The sequence below is a fragment of the Watersipora subatra genome, chromosome 10 (assembly GCF_963576615.1).
Source record: "Watersipora subatra chromosome 10, tzWatSuba1.1, whole genome shotgun sequence".
Classification (NCBI taxonomy): domain Eukaryota; kingdom Metazoa; phylum Bryozoa; class Gymnolaemata; order Cheilostomatida; family Watersiporidae; genus Watersipora; species Watersipora subatra.
Window position 1 is genome coordinate 47,117,878 of NC_088717.1, and position 26,233 is coordinate 47,144,110.

Consider the following 26,233-nt stretch of genomic DNA (forward strand, 5'->3'; position numbering starts at 1 on the left):
AAATTCATCTCAACATCACAGCATAAAAAACTGACAAATTCACAAATAGCTTGTTGTTAGTTAAAGAGATTTAAATAAAAACATTCACAGCTTTATCTCTCAAGTCATAGTGGTTTGACTTTAAATTAACTAGCTCAGCACCGTTGATCCTAGCATACATTCACTCTAGATTTAAAAGCTTTACTACATAAATAGAATGAAAATGTACATTTTAGCTTTTTACTAAGTTAGACGGTTTTACTCAATAATTCAAAAAAAATTTTTTAATTAGCTATTACTGTTTAAAACATCCATCAGCAGATAATCATATAATTTCACATATTAACACAATATCTAAGTTTAGATTTCCTGACCAACAAAAGTCGAATTATAGTATTGTTTTATTAATTGTGTTAGACTAGATTCAAATCAATCGCCATTGGCAGAAAAAAAACTACCTATTCAGGTTTGCACTAATAGATTGGTAACCAAATTTGGTTGTCTTTGAGCAAACGCAATCAGCTATTAGTTTTACTATTATGCAGGTTTTAATAAATGGTGTTAAAAAGACCAAAGCGTGACTCGCCTCAAATAAAATCCTTTTATTGGAAATTAAGCTTAAATTTACAAAGAAAGTTTAAGGAAGTAAAGAGATACGGGTCAGTGTATCTTAGAAGAATCCGATGACTGCGTCAGCTTTCTTTCGTAGTCCCTCAGATTTCTCGAAAACAGCGAAAATCTGTGAAAGGAGAGTTATATTAAGGCGAACGCACAACTATCACATATTAGTAGCTATGGGTAACTTTCAATAACAACCAGCAATTATGGGTAACTATAGTAATAGCTACAGGTAAATACTAGTACGTACTGATAGCTATCAATCATTTAGTGACTAAAAATGTAGTAAACACTCCTACAATGTTAGAAATCCATTCCGAGAACGTTTACGTTATAGTACTTTTATGTTATTTGAACTATAATACACCATGTACATGTATATTGTCTAATTCTTTCTAAGGTTCAACCAAACTCTCTCCTTTGGTTCTACAAGAGGGAAAAACTAGAATTAAGCTTTTAATTTATTGACTGTTCCATGACTGCAATATTATCGGTTTGTATCGACAACGTTCTTCTTTCCTTTTTACTTTCATTCGTTTTATTGTCCGACATTATTGATTGCGACAATTTTACAACAGGTTAAGGGAAACGCATCCCCTCCAAATCAATTTACAATGATTTGTTTGTTTTTTAGACATCAATGTTTGCTCTGTAAAAAAAACGTCAACAAGTATTTCGTACGTCTAAAATTAAGTAAAACAAAAATATATTTGACTATGATGAGACAGGTGTCTAAATTTCCTTCGTCTATTTGTTTTGAGAGATCAAGGTTATGATAAAATACGACGTTTGATGCTAATCAAACTCGTGACGTTTACATTGGTAGACCAACGCTGTAACACCTGCACCAATCTATTGCCTCAAAATATTTTTGAGCATTTTGGCAGCTACCTATTCTCAGCGTTTTGTCAACATTTGACGATTCATCATGGCGAACTAGACTGTTTCGGAACTTATATATAATAGAGATAAAACTATGAATGTGTAGTTTTTTCTTTCTAAATTGCGGAGAGAGACAGACCAATATTTCAAGACAAACTACAAAATTCTTTTTACTCAAATAGAATTTGGGAACTTGCACCAACTTGACACTTTACGTTATATGAAAGTTTTTAAGTAGTGCGGTGCAAAGATTTTACCTAAATTTTTACGTTATATAGAATTTATGTTATAGGAGGTATACGTTATAAGAGCATCTACTGTATAAATAGTTATTAATCACAGCAAATAAAAATTTTTTACTACATTTAAATCATATGCACATGCAATAACATTTGGTATGACAACTAAATTGAATGCATTCAATATAATCATCATTTAATTGGTCTGACTAATAGAAATAGCTAGCATCTTTATATGTGTCTCAAACTTGGTAGAATGATTCTGACAAGAGCAGACAGGAAGTCTCCTAGTAATTTTCTAAATGGTTTAATGACGATCTCAGAAAACACACTTATTTGCTTCTCAAGTACCCTGATATAGGTGTTTGAATATCACACTAGTGCTGATGATAGTTTCTATTATAAGGTCAGCAGTGTACAATATAGCCAAGAGGGCAAGACACTAAACAGAAAAATTTGCAACTCCAGAGAATTTTATTAAACAATTGATTAAAAAACCTTGCATTTATGTATACAATGTTTTATGTATAAAATTTGTATGTGTATACTTTAGTGTGTATACACGTTAGTATGTCTACATGTTTGTATATCTACACATTTTATGAAAACATGTTAGTATATTTTATTACAAATTTGTATGTATATACATTTGTATGTATATACATTTGTATGTATATACATTTGTATGTATACAGGTTTTTATGGAGGCATGTATTCATTCATGTACTTATGTTTACCTTTACGCAGATAAAGCTACTCTGACAAGAGATCTAAACAACATATGGTGTGTAGAGTACATAAACTATTGACCAGTAATTAGTGGAAATGAGTTATCTGTTTGGCAGCATCTCACAGCACCAACATGAACTAAAAACTAAACATGATAAAATGACATGCCAAAAAAAGAACAGAACAATTTTTAAGTAGCGATTAGCTTGAGAGAAATACTGTATGTTTAATATTTGTGATATAATTAGTAGAAAGATATTTTAGAACTTGATCACCAAGACTCTTTTAGACCACTATATCCTGAACAAAATATGCTTGTGTTATCAAATATTAACAATATATTACCACAGGTTAGCTGAAACTATGATCTGCTACTTACATTGAGTAAGGAGTTCTGAAACTCGTCATAAGAAACCAGGTCATTATCTGCAAGTGTAAAAAAATACTCTACAATTTGAGCGGGTAAGCCAATCTATGTGTTAACTGCATTACGATCAAGCCAATATCAGTCTACACATTCTGTTGATGTATTCTCCTTGAGAGAGTGCTAGTGCCTCATACATTTGTTTTGGGAGTAAAAATGAGCTTACACAACATTTTAGTAGATATAAAAAATTTTCTAACATTTGTCATAGTTTTTCATGTTTGAGATGATCTGAATGCCGGGATGCACTAACAATGAAATTAGCCAACACTTAATTGCAATTAAAATTCTCTGAAGAAAAACACGCCTAAAAGTATGTCACAAGTTGTTATCATTAATAGAGTTGATATCAGCTATTGCGCTCAAGTTACAGCTTTACGTCTTTATTCCGTCAATTTCTTTGTAACGTCATAATTGTGCTTTCACTTAATCTGAGTGTTTTAACAGTTATCAAGTTTTGGCAATGTTAATCTTTAAACTTCCTGGCAATCAAATCATCTCAAACAACAAAAGCGATCGCAAATGATAAAAAACAATAATTCTAATAAAAATCTCCTAAATGTTATGCAATTTCATCTTCAACAATGTAAAATTTCGACTCATGACAGCTATATAGAAATGTAATGAACGAACCATCAAACTATAAATCAGCCTATACATAGCCTAATCCTAAGCATGAGAACAGTTGGTTGTTATAAGGTAGCTAATAGGCATAGTTAAATCATAGATTTACTTCCGTAATCCATCGCATCAAAAAGAGTCTGTTTCTCTTGCTCATCGCCAAACACGCCATCTTTATCTTGGTCAATATCGTTGAACAAGAACACAGTTCTGTCAGCTGGTTCAAGAGTTGCCCTCATCCAGTTTTTTTTAAATTCTTCTTGACTGACCACTCCATCCTCTGCAGAGAGATATAGCACACAACACTGACCAGTCAATTTACTGCGGGTAGGTCTAATACACAAGGCTGACCAGGCCATTCGCTGTAGGTAGATATAATACACAAAACTGACCAGTCCATCTACTGCAGGTAGATATAACGCACAAAACCAATCAGTTCATTCACTGCAGGTAGATATAACACACAACACTGACCAGTTCATCCTCCGCAGGTAGATATAAAACACAATAGGCATGAACCATCATGTTTTGTAGACCATGTGTTTCAACTGAGAAGTTACAGAGGCATAACACTAGTGATATCTCAAATCATCCATGTCAAGTGACCCCACATTAACATGGACAGTAACCACACATTAATGAGGCAAGTGATCTGCCAAGTTTCAGACCAATAATGACATGTGACAAGTGACAAATCAGATGTTAGGACTGTATCACTAAACTGGTTATATATGTATAAAGTGTATTTTCCTATCCAGTAATGATATAAACACAACTTAATTATTTGCATATGCCATGTGAATGCAGGTTCACCCATCATATGCCCTTAACTATGTATGCCAACAGCCTTGACACACATCAGACATGCCTGCAATATGGATTAGCAGACATTCGGCATGCAGGATGATGTCATGCAGGCCAAACAGCTTGCGGAAATACACAGGAGGTATGCTAGCTGTAGACTTATGGCTCCCTACGTACCTCACGCAGGGAGACACACAAATAACATGTACTTTGCATGTTACATGCATGGACAAATCATACAAGTAACACGCCAAGTGCCACACTTGTAAAACACCGTTGAGTAGTTTATCATCACACATGAGCGGTGAGATATAATTTAGTTTAGTCATCAAGTACAGCATTTGGGTACAGACACCTCACATCTGCAGTTGATGTAAATATATACCCAGTATCTATATTTAGTTGCAGTCATTACAAACGGGGATTTCTACATCTCAGGCTAGTTATGTAGAAATTACCGTTGAAGAATACTACTACATTTTAAAGATAGACTTTCATAACATTTATGTACATTTCATCAGAATGTAACGGTATTCTTTTATCATTTGTTATTGTTTTCGAAGTTTGAGGTGATCTTTCTGCCAGGTTGTTTTAAGAAGAATAAAATCGACCAAAATAGATTGTGGTTAAAATGTTCAAACGAAAAATAGGTGCCAAAATGACATCACTAGTTGCATGGCAGCCTGTCTCTCTCATTAATAATATCAGCTATTGTGTTCAGGTGGCAGCGTTACGTATTCCACTGCAGTCTGTTCTTTTGCAACTACAGTCATATTACCTGAATATATGAGCTTAATACGGTTTGCGGCTCGGCCTGTAAATCAATTAATTTGTGTTTCGAGGAGTTTTTTCCCATATAAAATATTTTTATATAGAATTTTTCTCATATAAAAAAGCTAAATACATTTTAATCAGCCATAATATATAAAACAGCAAATAGAATAATAAATATGATCATAAATAATAGAAAAATGGAAAATGTCTTTTAACGGCTATAATTTAGCGCAGACACTAACAAATTTACAAATACCTATTAAGTTGTTGAACTATGCAATAAGATGCTACATTACAAGGAATGTTACAATAATTTTTTACCTTTGCGACAGACATAGTGGCCAACAGCGCTCTGAGAGACACCAAACTTTTGTGACGCTACATAACCGAAACTTTGAATTTAACTTACCGTATATACTCAATTATAAGACGCACTTTTTTGACTTGAAAATCGGCCTACATTTCACCTGCGTCTTATAATCGCAACATACCACGAGGGGCCATGTGTTTCTTTGAAGCAGCACCGATTATCAGGCCACTGCTATACCGTATACCATGTACACGAGAGGGGACGGACACTCGGTAGACGGAAGACAATCGCGGCGATTTTAACTGTTTTTAACTCCACTTATTGCTCGCAAAAATGTCTTCAGTCAACAAACGTAAGATGATGCGCCGATGAGCAAAAAGCGCCAATGATCGAAAAATCCTTCAATTAATGTTCTATCAGTAACAACCTCGACGGAACAGAAGACGACATCCTCTAGACTGATCAAGTGAACGACACAAATGAAGAAACTGATGACGAAAATGAAATCTACGATGATGTACTCACCGAGGAACAAGCCAAGAAACGCCTTGAAAATTCATCTGATGAAGAAGAATTCCACGGCAATTGAAAATAAGCATTTGCCACTTTATTATGTATACAATTACTTGTAAAAATTGCAATGAATTTCATATTTCTATGTCTGAGTGAGGTGATAAATAAATGGAATTATTTCACGTTTTCGTAGCTTTTTATTATTGAGTCAAACGGACGCCTTTATAAGGAAGATTAAGAATGATTGCTCACTTCCAAGATAGTCACGTGACTGACAAGAAAATAACAACCAGATTCGTTTTCAAAAGATATATTCATGACGAACAAAAACAACACAAAAACAGCGCATGTGAAAAGATTTATTGATTCCAATTACGGTACAAAATTGATTGCCGGCAGACTTCAGTTGAATTTACTCTAGCGTTCAAACTTACCTGTCAGTCAACTGAGCCCTCAAAGTGAGAAAAAAATCAATTGAAGTGCGTCCTATACTTGAATTACCCTTTATTTTCAATAATTGGCTGAAATTTATGCTGCGTCTTATACTAGGGTGCGTCCTATAATTGAGTATATACGGTAAATGATTTTAGCGTACAAAATACACACTTAAACGCAAGTTTCAATATTTTACTAAACATACTTTAATTGTTTATTATCCGTTTATGGCTTGCTGCCTTTTGCTTTTTAAGCACTGTAACTTAAAGCCAACCATTTACAAACTTTTTTTCAAACTGATTCGAGGGAAAAGACAGACATGTTGTTCCCGAAAGTGGCCTCTTGCATATTTGACTATATAGCGACTGTCGAGAGCTCGCTAGTATGCTCCACCTCCAAGAATACTCGTATCTAAGAAAAGGCTTGCTCAAATTGTTTCTTAATTTTCTCATATGTCGCGATATGACTGTATAGACACTATATTTGCACTTTCACTTTGGTCTGAGCATCTCAATTGTGTTCAAGTTTTTTTGATTGTTACATTAAAACTTCCTGGCAGTGAGATCACCTCAAACATCCAATACAATCATAAATGACAGAGAAATACTAATAATTTCTGATAAAATCTAATAGAATATTGCACAAGTTCATTACTAGCCAATATCACACGTCTGCTCACCGTTAGTGTCGGCCATGTTGAAGATGTTGCTAAACTCTCCAAATGTCAGATTTCCAGTTTTGTCTGTGTCATATTTGTTGAAAAGCAGAGCAGTTCTGCTACCTGTAAAGCTCGCTTCAGCAAGTTCTCTAAGGATGAGTGCCCACTTGGCTGTGAACTCTTGCAAGGTCACGCTGTCGTCACCTGTAACAGCCATGCTGCTATTAGCTTACATAAAATCAAGGCGATCTATCTTTTCTTTTGTTTAAGGGTTTTTTTGGGACTCAATGTGAACTGCAAACCTAAGTTGGTTTATATCTATTTTTACAGAGAACACCGACAGTTGCGATTTGATTTTAGACAGTGTCAAAAAAAGCAGCTAAAAATTAACTGATTAAATATAAGTCAAGATATACAAATGGTTGTTGTGGCTAAAACCTTCCAAGGACAGGTAGTATTTCAATACACTATAACACTTTTCCAAATCGCAACCAGGCTGGCTAAAAACCATTTTTGATCATATCGTTTGATTATGCTTTTTAATGACTTTCAAAATAACTCCATTTTAACATTTAAATAAAGTATTGTATTTTTTAAATACTACCTTTTCATTATCAATATCAGCAAAGCATTAAAACTTAAAAGTTCAAAAATTGACACCACAACTTGCTGACAGTCTGCATATTTGGATATTGTGAGGTACGCCCTCAGAAGGACAACACCCTAGTTGATATGCTCACAGAAGGACATCGCGTAGGTTGTAGATTGCAGACCTCAAGACGACACTGCGTGAAAAGGTAAGTCCAGCCCTCAAAAACACATTGTGTAAGTTGCAAAAGACAGTAATTATTCAAATTTGATTTAGTAAACATACAAAAAACTATGGAATACTCTCAACTGGTAATAGAACCATCAACGAAAGCACGAATTGAAGTTTTTAAAATGTTATAAATTTGATAAAGTATCACAAGATGAAAGTGCTCCAAGCAAACGCTTAAAAAAGAACAATTTACTAGCTAATGCAAAACCTCACCATTACTGTCTAAGTCAGTAATTGTTTTATCAAAGGCTGTCTGGTTGAGGGTAAAGTCGAAACGATTTGTGAGAAGACGATAGAACAGATAGAGGGCTCCTGTTGGGTGCAGACCTGAGTTGTTGTAGGCATCGATAAACTCTCCAGCTGAGATCAGGTTATCGGCTACAACACGAGAATTAGAACAATCAAACTAGTGACATTGGAAGATAACACATCGCTGACTGACTTTCATGTAACATTAAAAAGATACATGTAAAAAGAAATGTTTTTTTAAAACAGTTTTTCTTTGAAATATTTTACAATTTTATTGAAGACAAACTTACATAACATTTCAGTAGAGTTGAATCGGAAATTATTGATATTGTTCTACCACTTGAAATTGCTTTTGATGTTTGAACTGATCCAACTGTCAGGATGTTTTGAAAACAAAATCAACAAACCCTGATTATGGCTGAAATGCTCAGAAAAATGCATAAAAATGTCATCAGTAGTTGCTATCATTGATATCGTTGACATCGATGATTGCGTTCAAATTTTAGCTTTAGGCTTTTCCATTGTGTTGGCCTCTTTGCAACTACAAGTGTCATAATCCTTTTTTCAGTTCATCTGATCGTGTCAGGCATGTCTGGGCATGTCAATGGCAATCAAGTTTCTCAATTTTAATCTTGTTCGTTGGTTTGTTTTATTCTACATTAAATCACAATACAACAAAATGAAAGAAAAAGTAAAGTGGTATTAGCAAGCCCAGCACATGACTATAAACTGGTACCAACAATATCAAGTCAACTCACCGTTCTTGTCTAGCGCATGGAAGAGTATATTGGTGTCAGCAGTTGTCAACACGTTATCCTTGTTTACATCGGTGTCATAGAATGATCTCGTGACATTAAAAGAGCCTTGAAGTGTCAGGTATGTTTGTATTAGTTTACCTTGCATGATTCTGGCATAGATCTATATAAATGCAAACAGAAATTCAAACTATCGCTTTGAGATTATCGTTATTTGCAAAAACATATATTACATTCTTAAATACAATCAGAACCCATGTACTTACTGAAACTTATTATGATTTTTACAAATGTTGATTAAACAAAGAGCGAGAAATTACATAAGTCAATTTGGGTTGATGAGCTGCCTAAATGACTGTCTGTGAATATCCTGTATAACTAATTCAACAGAGTGTTTGATCTTTTCATATGTATAATGAGTAAATACCTACATCGTGTTCTACTATATTTATTTCAGTGAAGGCTTTTTGAAAATCTCCTGTTCTACCCACATTACTTTTGCTAAATTTGTTTATGTCAATTAATGTCTTCAAGACCTATTCACTTTTTTTTCAGGGCAGTTACAGATTTTCAGTTCACTTCAACTTACGTGATATGAAAATATTTTATGCAACAACTAATAACTATTTTAAAAAGTTCACCTTATATCCATTCTCTTAGCAGATAGAACTTATATATTTAAAGATATATATATATTTAAAGATATATATATATTTAAAGATATATATATATATATATATATATATATAAAGATATAGGTGTTTTTATTCTTCTCTATAGTAATTATAAACTAAAGATCCTTAGAATAGTTCCTTGCACTCTGTATTAGAAACTTCAGAAGAGTCAGGCAACCAATTTATGGCGAGAGACAATAAGTTTAATTATATTAACTGGTATGAGAAAAAATACAAGTCAATAGAATAATAGAATAGTACATTATGCAGTTGCTAAATGCATTGAAAAATATAGAGTTTAGGGTGCAGAAGAAAGAAATTAGTAAAATCTAGTTGTCTTTAAAACTGAAATAGAGCAAACTGGACTCACCAGAAGCAAACCGCTACTGAACTCATCTGCTGATATGGTTCCACTCCCTGCAATGAACATTTCTGTTGAATAATTTGATAATAGTGCGAGTACAGGTCAATAAAAAATGACCAATTTAGACTCATACATGACTCATTAGAAACACGAGGGTGTCTAATGCCTGATCTCCTTTTATCAAACCATGTCAATCATTACTGTGAAATGTTGGCAAACACCAGCCCTTGTTTTAGTGTTACTTTAATCTAGTGAATCAAGCTATCAAACGCTGTGCTACTTGAATGCAAATATTACGAAGTACAAACATGCGGTAATATAAGCTTTAAATCCTAAAAGGCCCTACAAAAAATTAATGATGGCTAGGCGTGTGGCATAACATAATCTGTGCTATTGCAGCAAAAACAATTTTGCTAAAAAAACTCTTCAACTTAAAACTCAAGTACTTGAAATAGAAAAAAACAAAATTAGCTCATTTTAAATATATTTGGATAACGAAGAGCAAAGAAATTGCTCAGTTCTTTAAATCAACAGCAAAGACTAGGAACTTCAATTTTCGCTGAAATTTGTCACTGAAGTACCTACTGTCTGAATCGAATTGAGCAAAAGCTGCCAATCTTTCATCAAAGGAACTGATGCCATTTTTATCACCGTCAATGGCGCTAAACAGTTGAGTAGAAACCAGCTTATCAAGTCCGGTGTGCTGTGACCAAAATGCAACAAAGTCATCTTTCGGGATGTTACCATCACCTAAAAAATAATACTTTAGCCATTAATGACACCAACTTTGTCTTGTTTTCTAAACTTGTAAGACAGTAATTTTTTTCAAAAAAGAACCAACTTCACACAAAAATGAGATTAGCAAATGGAATCCTTTTAGTTAGGTGAGCATCCTAAATAATTGATTCTGATTGGCAAACACCCAACCAATCGTAGGTCAAATTTTTAGAGAGCCCAAATATGCAGTGTACTGACGTGGTGTGGCAGCTCACATTGTCTTATTTATAACAGTAATTTAATAGTATTGAAGACTATAGCACAACAGCAACTACAGTAGATGCTCCTATAACGTATACTTCTTATTACAGTAGACACTCCTAAAATGTATACCTCTATAATGTAAACTCAAGACAACGTAAGGAACTTATGTGAAGTTTTAGTTTTGTACTAGTTAAAAAATTCCATATAATGCAATGTCAAGACGGGCAAGTTCTTAAAGTCGATTTGAATGCTACTCTATTTTTTTGCATTTGTGAAAGAAAAAATGATGTGCAGGAAGCGTTATAACCATTATATATATACCTTTTGCGATGTTCTAGTTCGTCATGATAGATCGTCAGATGATTCGACAAAACAGAGAGTAGGATAGCTGCGCAATTGGTCATAAATACAAATAGAAAAGATCGGTGAAGGTAGTATAGCATCTGTCTACCATTCTAAATGTGATGAGTTGGTGTATCATCAAAAGTTCTATCTAATCCTAGTCTTGAACACCAGATACAGATAGAACACGAACACGTAGTACCGATTTTTTGTAGGATTACTTTCTTGTTTTGCTTTATTGTATATGTATGAAATATTTGTTATTAGTCTTGCTCTGCAGATTAGACTTTACTGTTTAAAAAATGAGCAAATCGTTATAAACGAATGCCCAAGATGTGCCTTCTCTATTGGATTTTTGAGAAAAATACCTCAAACATGGTCTATAAAAACAGAGAGATTGATCATGAAAAAGAAAAAAGTTGTCGATGCAAAGCATTATTAATGCAGTTATGGCGCAGCCCACAAATTAAAAACGTTAAGTCAAGTTTTTTTTGTTGCACGGCCAAAAGAGGGAGTTTGAAAATATCTTTGAACATATTATGCATTTTGCATACATGTATTTTACTATTTTTAAACATAAAATTCGTACAACGTAAACATTCCTGGAATGAATAATTTGCATTTAGGAGCACCTACTGTACACGAAACATGTAATACGTATATACGCTACAAATTTACTAATTATTAGAATATTTTGTAGTAGATATACAAGCATAGGCATTACAACAATTCATGTGAAATACACTATATACAGTAAGGTGCACCTTTTTAGCCTGAGAGCTACTTCTGACATGACTGAATCAAAATAATTTATCATATATTAAACATGCAACACATATTTATAAATAAATTAAAAATTTATAAAAACAAATCTTAAAGTTTGTCTGGTCGTAGTTCCGTTTGTTCAGCTATATTTATTAAAATGTAGGAATGAAAAATTCGTATCGCAGAAGATTCGATCTTGGAACCTTCTGTTTGTTAGGCAGATGCCTTAGCAAATACACTACAATATATGAATTCATCATGCGACCGATATATTGTTATGTGGATGAAAATACGCTACTGCTCTACATTGCGGCGCATCGTAAGTTAATGCTTACTCTCATGGCTCTCATTAGTAAAGTTACTCAAATTGTCCATTGGCAATTTGCCAAGTTAATGAAAAGTGGCATACAACTACCTTACCTCTCACTGTTTACAAGTTGATTTTAGTACTTGTGCAACGCCGGAAATTTTGCTAGTTTTGTTTTACATTTACAGTATATGCTTTTGTACCCACTTAATTTCATCAAACCTGTACAGCAAATTACTTTCTAATATTGGACAATTGCTTCTTTGGTAAAGCGACTGTAGATTGAAAGATGAGTCAAACGCACTTTGAACTTGACATTGTGAAGAAAAACCATATTTCAATTCTGTATGGTAGTGGTAGGTCTTCGGGTTTTCCCTTGGTTTATCATTTTCACTCATTTTTATTGCATCTCTTACTTGAATGGTAAATGGCGCGGCATTGATGCACTAGTCATAAAAAGTGAGAGAAAAAACCGAAACCTACTCGCTGAATAGCATGCACCATAGACATGAAAAGTGTTGACTTTCAATGATATATGCACTGCGGATTTGTTGTAGAACAACCTCAGTTTCACAAAACTATTTAGTTCCATTGGTTTTTTTCACAGTAGCGCTATACTTACAAGTACCTTCAAATGATTCCAAGGTTAGGTGTAACCTGATATCAACTGTACTAGTAAAATTATTTCCAACCATTTTTAAACGTTTTTTCTGTATGCTATACGACCTACCGGCATTGCCTTTTCGATTGACCAGCCAGTCGCGATTGATTTAATGGGCACTACTGATATAAAGAAACCGTAAATCAAACTAAGGTTGTACTAAAAAAGTGTTAATACACATAGACTTTACCATCTTGATCAGCAGCAGCAAAGATGCTACGAAGTTCGTCAGCAGTGTAGTAATTGTCACCATCAACATCAGAAGCGGAGAGCAGAGACTCTATCAGTGGACTCGCTCTAGCTGCTACCAGAATATCATCTTCAAGATAGTTGATAGCTCTGTTAAACTCGTCCATGTCAACCTGACCATCCCCTGTAACATACAAAAACGGAACTACATGTTTGACACTGGGTGCTACCAAAACGCCCTTGATCTTTTCACAGCGAGTCTAATATTTGTATATAATTGTATATTATATCATTACTGAAAAATTGACTAGTGGTTATGGTGGCAAGATAGAGCAGCTTTTACAATGCCGCGGCCTCTATGCTTTGTTAAAAATGAACAAGTAAAATAAAAATAAACTTACACAAACCTTTTGAAGATGTTATCAGAAGGAATTGGATTTTTTAATCATTTACGATTGTTTTTATGTTTGAGATGAGCTGACTGCCAGGAAGTTTTGAGATTAACATTGATAAAACTTGATAGTAATTAAGACGCCCACAAGAAAATTCGCTGGAAATGATCTCACAAAGTGCTATTATTGTTATGGTTGATTTCTAATTGAGCAGCATTTCGCGTTTCTATTCGGTCAGTCTCTTTGCAATTATAAGCGTCATAGCCACAGTTGCGCTAGATGTAAGTATTTTACTCGTGTTAACGCTTTATCAATTTTAATCTTGAAAACATCCTGGCTGTCAGATTACCTCAAGCATAAGAAACAATTGCAAATGATAGAAAAATGCTAATACTTTTTGATTAAATTAACTAAAAGTTTGTTTGCAATTTCATCTATCAGTCGAAGTTGCATTAGACTGTTTGAAAGCATTTACTGTAGTAGGACTCTAGAACAGCATTGGGAATGAGCATTAAAGCAACTCAAGAGTAAGTAAGAAATGATTGCTTACCATTCTGGTCTTCATTACTAAAGGACCATGCGAGCTCGGATGAGTCAAGTTTACCATCACTGTTAGAGTCTAGGAAAAAAAATTGGTAGAGAGCTGGTCTCAAATTATAGCCCTGGCTCATTAAATAGGCCACGAATTCATTTAGGCTAAACATCCCATCACCTGCAACATTTGAAGATCTGTGTATCACTTATACATTGTATATGGATGCCATCTTAAAAGGTTTGTACCTAAAAATAATAGAAAGCCGATTAGTTAAATAGCTCAAACCTTCTAACTAAACAAACAGACTATCAACAATTCATCAGACTTCAACATAAACCACAGTTGCTGGTACACTCATTTAGCCTATAGGCTTCAGCTTTATACCAAGCTATATAAATATAGCCTCATAGCTAAACAGTTATATGATAGATAACTAACCGTCTATCACTCATTGACATTTCAAAAGAAGCAGATAGGCTGTTCCTAAACAGCTTTTGTGAAAGTATCACATTTTAAAGCTATATGACACCAATGAGGTACAGTGTGAACATCTTTATTGAAGATGTTCACACAACATTTGTGAACATGCTGTGTGAACATGTTAAATCTTGTCAAATCTGTTAAATCTTGTCAAAACTGTTAAAACAAGGGTTGAACCAGTTTGTTCTAAAATCTTTCATGACTCACCAATAAGCTGCAACGAAACTAAAGGTTAAAAAAGAGACTCACCGTTGGTGTCAGAAGAACTTCGGTGCTGAGTAAACTCATTCGCAGAAATCATGGAGCTGCTATCGATATCAATGCTGCTAAAAAGTGCGTTTCTGTCAAGGTTTGGGCTATAAAATTCACTGACGAGTTGTTCATTGACATCGACCATCACTCGCTTGAAGAGCTACAAGTTTGTGTATATAACGGGTATAGAGGAATGAAAGAACATTCATAGCAAAAGAACTCTGTTCCAATTCTTACGATAAAGGCTTCTTTTCTGCACAGTGATCTTTAATATAACTCAAGAAACGTTTTTTACCCACAAGCATTTTATATTTAGACCACTGCTATTAGACATGTTTGCTTGAGCTATGTTAGTTGTCAGTTTGTCTAATTTTTATTTCTTTGAGGCTGATATTGATAAATTAAGGAATTAAATACTTTCAGCGGTTATAGAGAAAGGCTTCACTTTCGGAGTGCTCACACTCCTTAGGGTTGTGGGCCCTATGAGGTGTGAGCACTTTGTGCCCACACTTCTTAGGGGTGTGGAGTATGGGGTGAGGGCTCGAACCCACAGTCTGTTGTTTGCAAGGGTGCAAAAATCAAATGTAAAGATAAAAAAACGTGTCTTATTTAGTGTTTTAGGTGAACCTGTTGAAGGTACTTTGTATTTACTGCTTAGGCCTATGTCAGTAGTTAAATGCACTTGAACTATTTCAGCTGTTAGTTTGTTTAATTTTCAATTCTATGAGACTGATGTTAGAAAACTAGGACATTAAGTACTTTTAGCGTTCATAGAGAAAGGCTTCCAGATTACGGCGCTCACATCCTTTAAGTGGTTTGGTTTTAGTGTTTGGCTTGCACCTCAGTTCGATGTTCACACAGGTTCAAAAATCAATTGTGAAGACACAAAAAATTTTCTCACAATATTTTGCTTTGGTCACTCCACTATTTACTATTCATCTATTTTATGCACCAAAAATATATATCGTAACACCATTCCTCCTGAAAGTTATCTGTTAATTTTACTCATCCACATAAAAACACATTTTAATCAGAAGATAGGGAGGAAACAAAAAGGCAAAAAGACATGAAAAGACATGAAGTCAGTGGTTTTTTTCTGTTGCTGCTGTTTACAATCATTGGACTCTTCTTACAATAAGCTTACAATATCATAGTGTATCCATGTGTTGAAAATATGCCTAATTTTTAAAGAAGAGGCAGCATACAAGTCAAAGATTATTAACAGAAAAAAGTAAATGTCTGCTGTGTGGAAGTGTTAGAATAATACAAAGAATTATAAAGAGAGAATTTTTTCTGATGTGCAAAAATGTTCAAATGACCTACCAATATTATATTGTATTAATATATTGTAAATGTGTTTTTTTTTTCGCTATCTTTTGAACCTTTCTTGTTTTATTTTATAAAAGGGGAGAGATTCCCCTCGTTATTTGATGGAGGTTCAACAAAGAAAACGAATAGGTAAGTCTGGTTGTAGAGCAAAATACAAGCTCAGTTAGATCTTTCTAGGAATATATCAACATATCTCAATCAGTGTGTTTGTCAACATAACGGTCTGTGTCTGAAGTACTTCTAATTCTACACTATAAAGATAGTAGAGTATAATGAAGCCCTATATTTCTGAATTGATAATACACCGAGTATTATCAGTTTACTCCATGTTTTCTTCATTTATATAGAAACCTGTCAGACAAATAATTAAGTGAAAACTTGATCATCAATGAATGCAGGTGTGGAAATGCTTCTAATAAAGTAATTAGTCAACCACATTATAACAGGCTTTTATAGAATGTTTGAAAATGAACTTACACAATTTTTAGTAAACTTTATCAAAAATTATCAGTTTTTTATCATTTGAGATTATTTTGATGTTTGAAGTGATTTGATTGCCAAAATGGTTCAAAATTAAAATTAGTAATACTTGATTGTGATTTGGCTGTAAGAAAACAAAGATATACTTATGACGTCTATACTAGCAAAGGAACCAGCAAAAAAAGGAACCTGTAACACTGAAACTTAACTAGCATGATAAAATAGCTAATATCAATTATAGTAATAATAACAACTGGTGACCTCATTTCACACATACAGTAGACACTCCTATAACGTACACAACCTACAACGTAAATTTCAAATCATCTAAAAAATTATGTGAAGTTTTTGCTTTGCATACATAAAAAAACTCATATAACGTGAGGTGTCAAATAAGTACAAGTTTTAAAATTTGATTTGAAAAATTATAATTTTGTAGTTAGTCTTTAAACATCAGCGCCAATGCACAAGAATTTTTAAAAACAACCAGCGCACATAGTTGTTATTCCACTTTAAAAGAACTTTTATCATAAAAAATTCCTATACCGTCACTTTTTTATTTCACCACACTTGTGAGACAAAAAGAATTTTGTATGCCATTATCTATGTTACACATAAAAGTACCAAAAAATTTTATTTTGCTGTAATGGATTGTCAGACGTGTCGAAAAAACAGTGAGAATAAGTAGCTGCGCAATAGTTTAGAAATACTTAAAGACGATCAATTGGTGCAGGTGTTAAAAACGATCAACTGGTGTAAAGACGATCAATTGGTGCAGGTGTTAAAAATGATCAATTGGTGCAGCTGTTAAAGTTGATCAATTGGTGCAGGTGTTAAAGACAATCAATTGGTGCAGGTGTTAAAGACGATCAATTGGTGCAGGTGTTAAAGACAATCAATTGGTGCAGGTGTTAAAGACAATCAATTGGTGCAGGTGTTAAAGACGATCAATTGGTGCAGATGTTAAATTGTTGCTCTACCAATCTGAATATGCCGAGTTGGAGTACCGTTAAAAGATATTTTTCATTCTAACCTTGACCACCCTAGATACAGATAAACGATGGACAAGTACATACAGAGTATTATTGTAAAAAGATATTTCTGTTTTACTTTATTGTGGACACATAACATATTTTTATGGGTTTTTTTGCAGAAAAGACCATGCTGTCTAATAAAAATATAAAAATTATAAAAATTGTTAAAAATGTGCTCAATTTATTGTGAAACTGCACCAATCATGAACCAAAAAACAAGTGAAGGTGACCAGAAAAAAGAAACAATTTGTCAAAGCAAACAAGTGGTTCTGCAGTTACTATACATCTAACAAAATAAGGTCCAGTCTAGTTTTGCTTTTTATATTGGGTAAAAGGGTGCATTTGCAAATATCTTAAAGTAAATTAGACAATTTACATGTATTTCAATGTCCGAATTACGTAAAATCCCCATAGCGGAAACATTCCTGGAATGAATTATTTACATTTTAAGAACGTTTACTGTTTTGCTTCTGAGCTTTTCAATTTTGATCAAGTTTTGTCAACTGTAATCTTTGAATCTCTCGCCAGCCAGGCCAGGCAAACACAAAAAACAATTGCAAAGGAGAAAAAATACTGATGTTTTTTGATAGATTTTACTAAAACTTTGGTAAATTTATCTTCAAAGTAAATAAAACAATATAGATATAAAATATATAAAATCTTTCTTTTTTTACTTTAAAAACCTTAATCCTAAACCTTTCAAAAATCGGAAAAAAACCTAATATTTGATGTGCATACCGAGCACTATTGTAATTTTGACATGGCTGGTAAACATTTCTACTTGCCCTTGCTGCAAAGCTTATTTAAAACAGTTATAATTTTACTATACTGATATAGACCAACCTTAAATAATACTAGGGTACACTAAGGGCAATTTTAACAAAAGTATAGCGTAAGCCATAGACCAATTTATAGCACAAATCATAGTGGAACGCATAGAGTAACTCATGGAAGAATTGATAGACTGAGAGTGATTCATAGAGCAGCTCACATACCAACTTACATCAAGCATTGAGAATTCAAACTCTTCTTTGCTGACAAGACTATTGTCTACAATATATTCAGTATATTAAAATAACATGTTATTAGCAATACACTCCATATACCAAAACAGCATGCTATCTTAAAAATAAGTTTAAAACATTGGGATAGCCATGATAATTTCAGTATGTTCAAGACATTTTAGCAGCATTTTTCTACTATATACCTCCAATATTGTTTAGATATTCATATTTATAATCATTCAATTTAATCTAACACGTCGATTGACAGCCAACTCGTAACGTAACAGTTAAGTTCAAAGAATCAATGAGAATCAATAAAAGAATGGTAGAGATACTTACTGCCGTAATCAAAGGCGTTAAAAAGAATTGACTTCTCTGTATCACTGCCGAGTTCTCCTCCCTCAAAACTTAATTTACCAAACATACGCTTAGCTCTGTCTTCGGTGTCTAAAGTTTTATTTCGCCAGTAGGTGACAAACTCTGCCTCGCTGATCAAGCCAGAACCTGAGAACCAAATTAACCCTTCTGCTCTCACATCAGCACCAACGTAACAATATTTTTAGAACTAATCAGCATACAGAAAAGCTATTTGACTTTTAAACAACATTTAGCTGTATTCCACTTAAGATGCGGCACTGGTTTTGCAGTAACAAGTGGCAGCTATCGATTTTACTGATTTCTAGCTAAAGTTTCATTTTATTAATTATTTTCTAGCGCTAACCTTTAAATATTTCTATAAGCAAGCAAGCGATCAGCAAGAAGCACAGAAAAACTAATTTGTTATGAAAATTGGATGACCAGTTTTACATATGAAAACGAATTTAGAAGGAATATAACCATGCAGGACTGATAAAACACAGTTTCAGATCAGTTACAAGTTTTCAAATCCTGCGTAAACCATGCCCACAGTAGTTATACTGACCACATGACCAACATTGTTTTCTAATTTGTGACACCGACATACTATATTTACTATTGTATGTTTCAGCTTGTACACCTTTTCTTACTACAACCTACGACTCACTATACCAACTCTTTCCCAGTAGTATTAGATTACTAACTGCGAAACAGGTCTGTTTAACTTACTCAATAATTCCCATTTTCTGATTTTTCTTTTTTTCTTTAGTCATATACGAAAAAGATCTTTTTTATGATTAATAATGTCAATAAAAAGTTATTGATTTATATATATATATATATATATATATTTCTCAAAGTATGTATGTGTGTATGGTTATAGCTATAACGCAAGTTTATTATTTTAACAATGCGGCCTTGGCGTTACGATGCCCATGTTAAGAAATATTTTTCGTAAGGTTCAATTACTATATCTAGGGTCAAGGCTAACTCTTCTCACGCGGACAACTATATTGTCTTCATGGGAAGAGCCTCAACATTATCTCTTCATTCAGTCAGACAAAGACAGTACGATATCTCATTTGTACATTCGTACCGCTATCAAGAGGTACCAGTATGGTCTCATTTAAAGTTTTGATGGACAGCTTCTGGTGAAACAGTAACCTTTTTTATACACACACTTCTATGCAAAAACTGTTAATATTAATTCTACATACTCAAGATTTTTATTTTTATTTCTCAGTTAGTATTAATTGTATCATTACCGAATTATATTTTATTGTTATCGTAAAAAGACTTAATTTAGCTATTTCTTGCTAATTATTTCACATTTACATCTAAACTTTTTTATCATTGTTTTATTTCTGTTAAATTTATTTAAATTGCATGAAAAATTTTCCTCATAATATGAAGTTTAAAAGTTGATTGACAAAATTCGAAAACCTTTACTGTTGTTTTTATTTTCTTCTTAATTTATTTCAATTACACAAAACACTTTTCTCATGATATGTAGTTTGAAAGTTAGAATGACAAAGTTGTTTATATGTTTCATACAAATCAGTTTTCTGTCAAAAGACTTTTTTGTTTTCTTGGAAACGCTGGTTTGTACAGCTAGTACATACATAAAATAGACAAATAAAACAATGAATTTATCATGACAAAAAATGCTCGAAGACTTATAAGGCATGCAACACTTTTGTGATTGCATTAACACATGTATTTACTAAGGCTTTCTAGGAGAGTTACAGGTTCAACCCTTCAAATGCTAAAAATATTTGATAACCAGCGATTTGTATCGATGTCAGTCAAGTCAAATAATCTTTTCACATCCCTGGCAGCCATCGAAGCCCTGATGCTGTGTTAAATAGAAATATTACCATTCAAGATATAGTTATTTTCATAAAGCAAAGCTTGCAACACTAGATGACCTAAAATTATTTAGGTGCCAAAAACACCCTGTATCACATTGCTGCTATATGAGTTACCATCGGTGTCAGCTGCAGTAAGGAGAGACCAGAACTCTACAGAGGTAAGGTTGCCATCCTTCTTCACATCTGCGTTATCAAACAACTTGTCTAACCTAACCTTTGCTGCACCAGCTATTTGCAGCTGCGAGAGAACGCTGTACATCTGAGAGGCGTATTCGTTGTAGCTCAAATTCTCATCTCCTGATAAAATAGAAAGCTTCTTGGTAGTTTTCATTCATAGAGCTAACAAAACATTTCAATATGCAATACAGTCTACAGAATTTAGTTTACCAGCCATTGACTGATAACTGGTTTTAATACTCTCCACCATGAAACTTGGTTGAGTGATCATGCATGTTTTACTTTGCACTGCACTTTGCTTTGCATGCATACTTTGTAATAAAGCGTATTCAAGAAAGACTTCACAATGTAATGACTGGGAACGTAATGTCATGTGTTATGGTTTTTTATCGCTAGTGTTTCTAACACGCTGAGTAAAGTCAGCTGGTGGTTTATTAGAACAGCCAGTTAGTTAGTCAAAACCTGAAAAAACTGTGTACAGGTGGACCTCATTTGAAAGTTTACTTGTTCATTGACCAGTTAAAATCATGTTGGACTTTAAAACTGCAGTATATACTCAACGGAAACCCCTGTAATTATGAGAAGGCAGGGGGGCCGGGTCACAGTAATTGTATTGCATACGTATGTTAAAGTTGCTAAGGCAGCTGAAAACGCACGCAGCTGGCTCCATTATGATTAGTAGATTTTCAAAACTTTAAATTTTTGACAAAAATCTATAATTTATTGTTATATATTATTATTATCCAATAAATATTTTGTATGAAATAAAAGTGTTGTTTCTAATCATATAAAGAAGAGACATAATAGAAAGTCAAAAATACTGTACATATTGTAGTACACTATCCTACATACTGTCAAATGATGATGGACTGACTAGGCATATTCACTTTTGTTATTGTATTCTAGCCTAGGTTTTAAAAACTGTGAAATTCATCACTAAATGATCAAGTAAGACTTTAATAAGCAACCAAAACAGTAAATAAAGTTTTATTGTATAACATATGAAAAAAGTTAAGCGGCACCATATTGCCAAGCGATGAAGAAATGGCCTAACCTAGGTTTTCACGATGTTGATATTTAAGAAGGATTTTGTTTATTTAAGGACGGTTTTGGGTTTCTGCAATGAATCACCACCGTTAAATGAGAACTACCTGTACAAGATGCAATTAATAGAAGAATGATGACAAAAAGCCTCAGCAGTGTGAAACACTTACCATCAAAATCAATGCTCGTGAAGAAGTTGCTGATTTCAGTAGTGTCCAGCAAGAGATCCGAATCTTGGTCTATGAAGTAGAATACATAAACAGATCCCTCAGCACTCAATCCTGTCACGGAGAAGTGGTTGATAAACTCGAGTGTATCTACTTTGCCATTAGCTGCAAGAGAGATGGTATTTTTAAAGGTGAACACATACATAAAACAATGTCTCAACTATGGTGATACATTTTCTTCATGTTATATAATTGGAAAAATAGAAAGACTAACAGCCTAACATGCTTCGAAGTAAGACTAAAAATGACCTTGTCTTTGATTCACCTATAATAGAAAATACAATGGCATTTTTCATATCTAGGCTCTATGCAGTTATTGTTTTAACATTTCATTAGCATTAACTTTATTTCACACAGAAATCTTCTCCAAATTAGGCCAAACAAAAATCATTCATTACATGGCAACCCAATAATAGCAAAAATATTAGTCAACTTTTTAGTGTACAAATAATTTCTTAGTTATCGAGTTATCATTGCTTTAGTAAAATAGTGGTCGACTTATGACTGTATGAGTAAAATACTTGTCGGCTTATCACCGCTTGAGTAAAATAGATGTCGACTCATCACTATGAATAAAAGAGTAGTCAACTTATCACTGCTTGAATAAAATTCTTGTTGACTTATCACTGCTTGAGTAAAATAGTTGTCAACTTATCACTGTATGAATAGAATAGCAGTCGACTTATCACTGTATGAGTAAAATAGTTGTCGACTTATCATTCTGTAGGTAAAATAGTTGTTGACTTACCACTGTAGGAGTAAAATGGTTGACAACTTATCACTGTTAAAGTAAAATAGTTTTCGACTCATCGCTGTATGCGTAAAATAGTAGTCAACTTATCACTGTGTGAGTAAAATAGTCATCGACGTAGGACTTTACGACTTGTTTTCTTTATAAACACAATAAAATAGCTTCAACCTGTTTGTTAGATTTATAGCAAAATATAATATATAACCAATCACATATTTTTAAATTTTTTGGGCAGGTGATGAATACTTTGTAAATCAGGAATTAACAATAAAATTTCTCCTCGTATTCCGCACTTTTAATAGTCTGAGATAACAGCTCAGCATTAATAGTATACCATCGTACAGAGGGTATGAATTTAGCTAGCCGCATTACCCAATGTGTGTAACAATTAAAAATTGATAAACAATTTCAAGCCATTACGACAAGCCAGTTTAGGTTTCTTACAGAAAAACATTTAATACCGTTAATACCGTGGTAAAATTATATTAAAAACTGATTATTCTGTAAAGAGGGAGTTGAATCATAGCTAACTTACTTGGTTTAAATTACCTTATCTGTGATTGTGACAAGCATTTGTAATTTTTTGAGGTTTCAGCTTAAAGTTTAATACAAGTGGGCAGTTTTCCATTTTTAAAGATTAAATCACCAGTCATTGTGTTCAGTTTGCAACTTCAAGATCAACTTACACAACATGTTTGTAGAATCATCCAAAAGAATTGGTATTATTTTATAATTCGCGATTGTTTTTTTATATTCGAGGTAAAAATCGATAAAAGTTTATTACGATGAAAATGCTCAGATCAATCGAAATGAAAATTATGACGTTTATAGTTGCAAAAAAACTAACAGAATAGAAACGCATAACGCTGCAACTGTAATAGAGAGTAACATAGTAATTAGTAATATAGCAATAGCGGATATCACCTATCGCAACGATAAAAACTAGTCATGTATTTTCATACATATTTACAGGTACTTCTGAGGATTTTAATCGCGATCAAGTTTTATCAACTTTAATCTTGAAAAATCCTAGTAATCACCGCAAAGAACAAAAGCGATCAAAAATAATAAAAACAACAATACTTTCAGATAAATCCACAAATTATTTGTATAAGTTAGTCTTTAATAGCACTGAGACAGTTTTCTAAAATGTTCCATTTTATATAATCCACATGATTGCATAGTCGAGGCAGCGATCTGCTCCCAAGTGACTGCATCATTGCGAGTAATTGAGCCCGAGTCTCTGAAGTTTGCTAGATCAAATTTTTAGGATATACTTTCGGTTAAATTTATATTGAGAATGCATTTATATTTTAAAAGAATAGTCAAACTGTCATTCTTGTTCATTTTAATAAGAATAAGGATATCATTTCATTCATGAATACACCGGATTAATCTTGCATTGACAGTGTTGATAGGTTAACAACAAAGCTATAAAATACCTTTGTTTCATACAATAGATCTATGATTCTACGGGGTAATAATCGTATGAGTTGATATAACGTCATACCATTGTCATCGAAGCTCATTAACAGGTTAGTAAACTCAGACTTTGATGACCAGCCATTCATATCAGTGTCCATCAAGCCAAATGATCCTTTCACATCCATGGCAGCCATGGAAGCGCTGATGCTGAATTTAAATGGCAATATTAGCATTCTGAATTCACCTTTTGCAAAAAATATGGTTTCTTTCATCAAACAAACATGCAGCATTAAATGATCCCAAGTTACACAGGTGACAAGAAGACCCCCAGATGAAATGGTTGTGAAAAAAGACTCCAGGTGACAGAGCAGCTAAAATGCCCACTAGGGACATAGCTACAAACATGACCCTAAGTGATGCAGCTGTCAAGATGAAATGGCATGAAAACATGCCTCACATGAAATGGCTGCCAAAAAAACACAAGTGACATAGCTGCATAGAAGAATTCCACATAGCATGAGTAGGAGTGTTTGTCACCTAATCAGTTCATACATAAATTGTACATTTTTGACTGAGGTTTACTGGCATTCTGGCAACAAGTAGCTGTTTACTGCCATAAAACATGGGCTGATAACTCCATAAATTCATAAAAATAATTTCCTCTGCATTTCTTCTATTGGCTTCAGTAAAACTAATGAGTTGACAATTTTGACACACATGCACACACACACGCACGCACGCATGCACGCACACACATAGTGGTCCAACATGGAAATTTCAGGTAAGTCGTATTTCTAGTATTACTAGTATGTTTTCTGAAACCTTCTAAATACTCAATATATATGCATGTGTTTATGAAACTAGATAAATCCTTACCAAAAGGCAGCATTTAAGACAAGAAATATTTAGCGAGATTTTTGAGCACTTACCAAGCAAGAGAGACAATTGCTGTGAAGAACTTCATGATTGGCCAGCTAGGCTTTGCGCAAACAGCTCTGCTAATCAAGAAAAAGTGAAGATGATGTGATAACACCCATGCTATATAATAACACCAAACCGGCATCTGCTAGACTGAGGTCCTCATTTCTTTCAAGACGTGCATGTAGAATGGCCACAAATTTTACTAACTCACAAAATAAGAGCAAGGGAAACAACAGATGGTAATTATTACAAAGTATGGTTATATTCACATGATAAACTTGTGTTACTCTGATTGGTCAAGCAACAATGAAGTCATACTGTTAACCGTTTGGGCATATTATTTAGTCAGAGGCTAAAAATGTGTAGATGAAAACTGTACCAAATAAAACCATGCTGAAAGTTGAGTGAAGTCCTTGGTTTAGTGAACAATGTTAATCGGCTAAACGTTTACCATGGCAAATAACGACAGGCAGAGTTCCCTCTCTGTAGCATGTGGTTGCAAGCATTTGGGAAACTAACCAGACAGTCCTATACACTTGGGCCATTTAATTCCACCATGGCACAGTTAAGGCATGATAAACAGGTACATGCATGCATCACTGACATACCACACTATGTAATAGGCAAAGAAATAACGTTTGCTACATATATTATACACACTCTAACACATCTGTAACAAAGTTCATATGTTAAAACTTAAGTATATCTCCACACTTTGTAACAGTCAAGCTAGATAAACAGAGCTAATATCACAATACACCAGCTTAGAACCATTCATCATCAAACCTGCTTGAATCTGGTTCTAATGTACATAAAATCTTGTTAATCGTTTTTTCATTTGCACAGATGTTCACACTGAAG

General features: G+C 33.6%; 1 protein-coding gene across 1 annotated transcript; it reads right to left on the bottom strand.

The window, feature by feature from the left end:
- Window positions 1-570: 570 nt before the first annotated feature.
- On the bottom strand, window positions 571-25,443 carry LOC137405952 (uncharacterized). Its single transcript, XM_068092434.1, has 17 exons — window positions 25,381-25,443; window positions 24,537-24,658; window positions 22,219-22,380; window positions 20,942-21,124; window positions 18,939-19,103; window positions 18,599-18,645; window positions 14,750-14,912; window positions 14,036-14,197; window positions 13,095-13,277; window positions 10,434-10,598; window positions 9,855-9,901; window positions 8,814-8,973; window positions 8,020-8,184; window positions 7,008-7,190; window positions 3,605-3,772; window positions 2,827-2,873; window positions 571-718 (listed from the first exon to the last, which is right to left on the bottom strand). Exons 1-17 carry the CDS (start codon window positions 25,413-25,415, stop codon window positions 650-652), a joined length of 2,226 nt encoding a protein of 741 aa, XP_067948535.1. The 5' UTR covers window positions 25,416-25,443; the 3' UTR covers window positions 571-649.
- Between the last annotated feature and the right edge of the window lie 790 nt (window positions 25,444-26,233).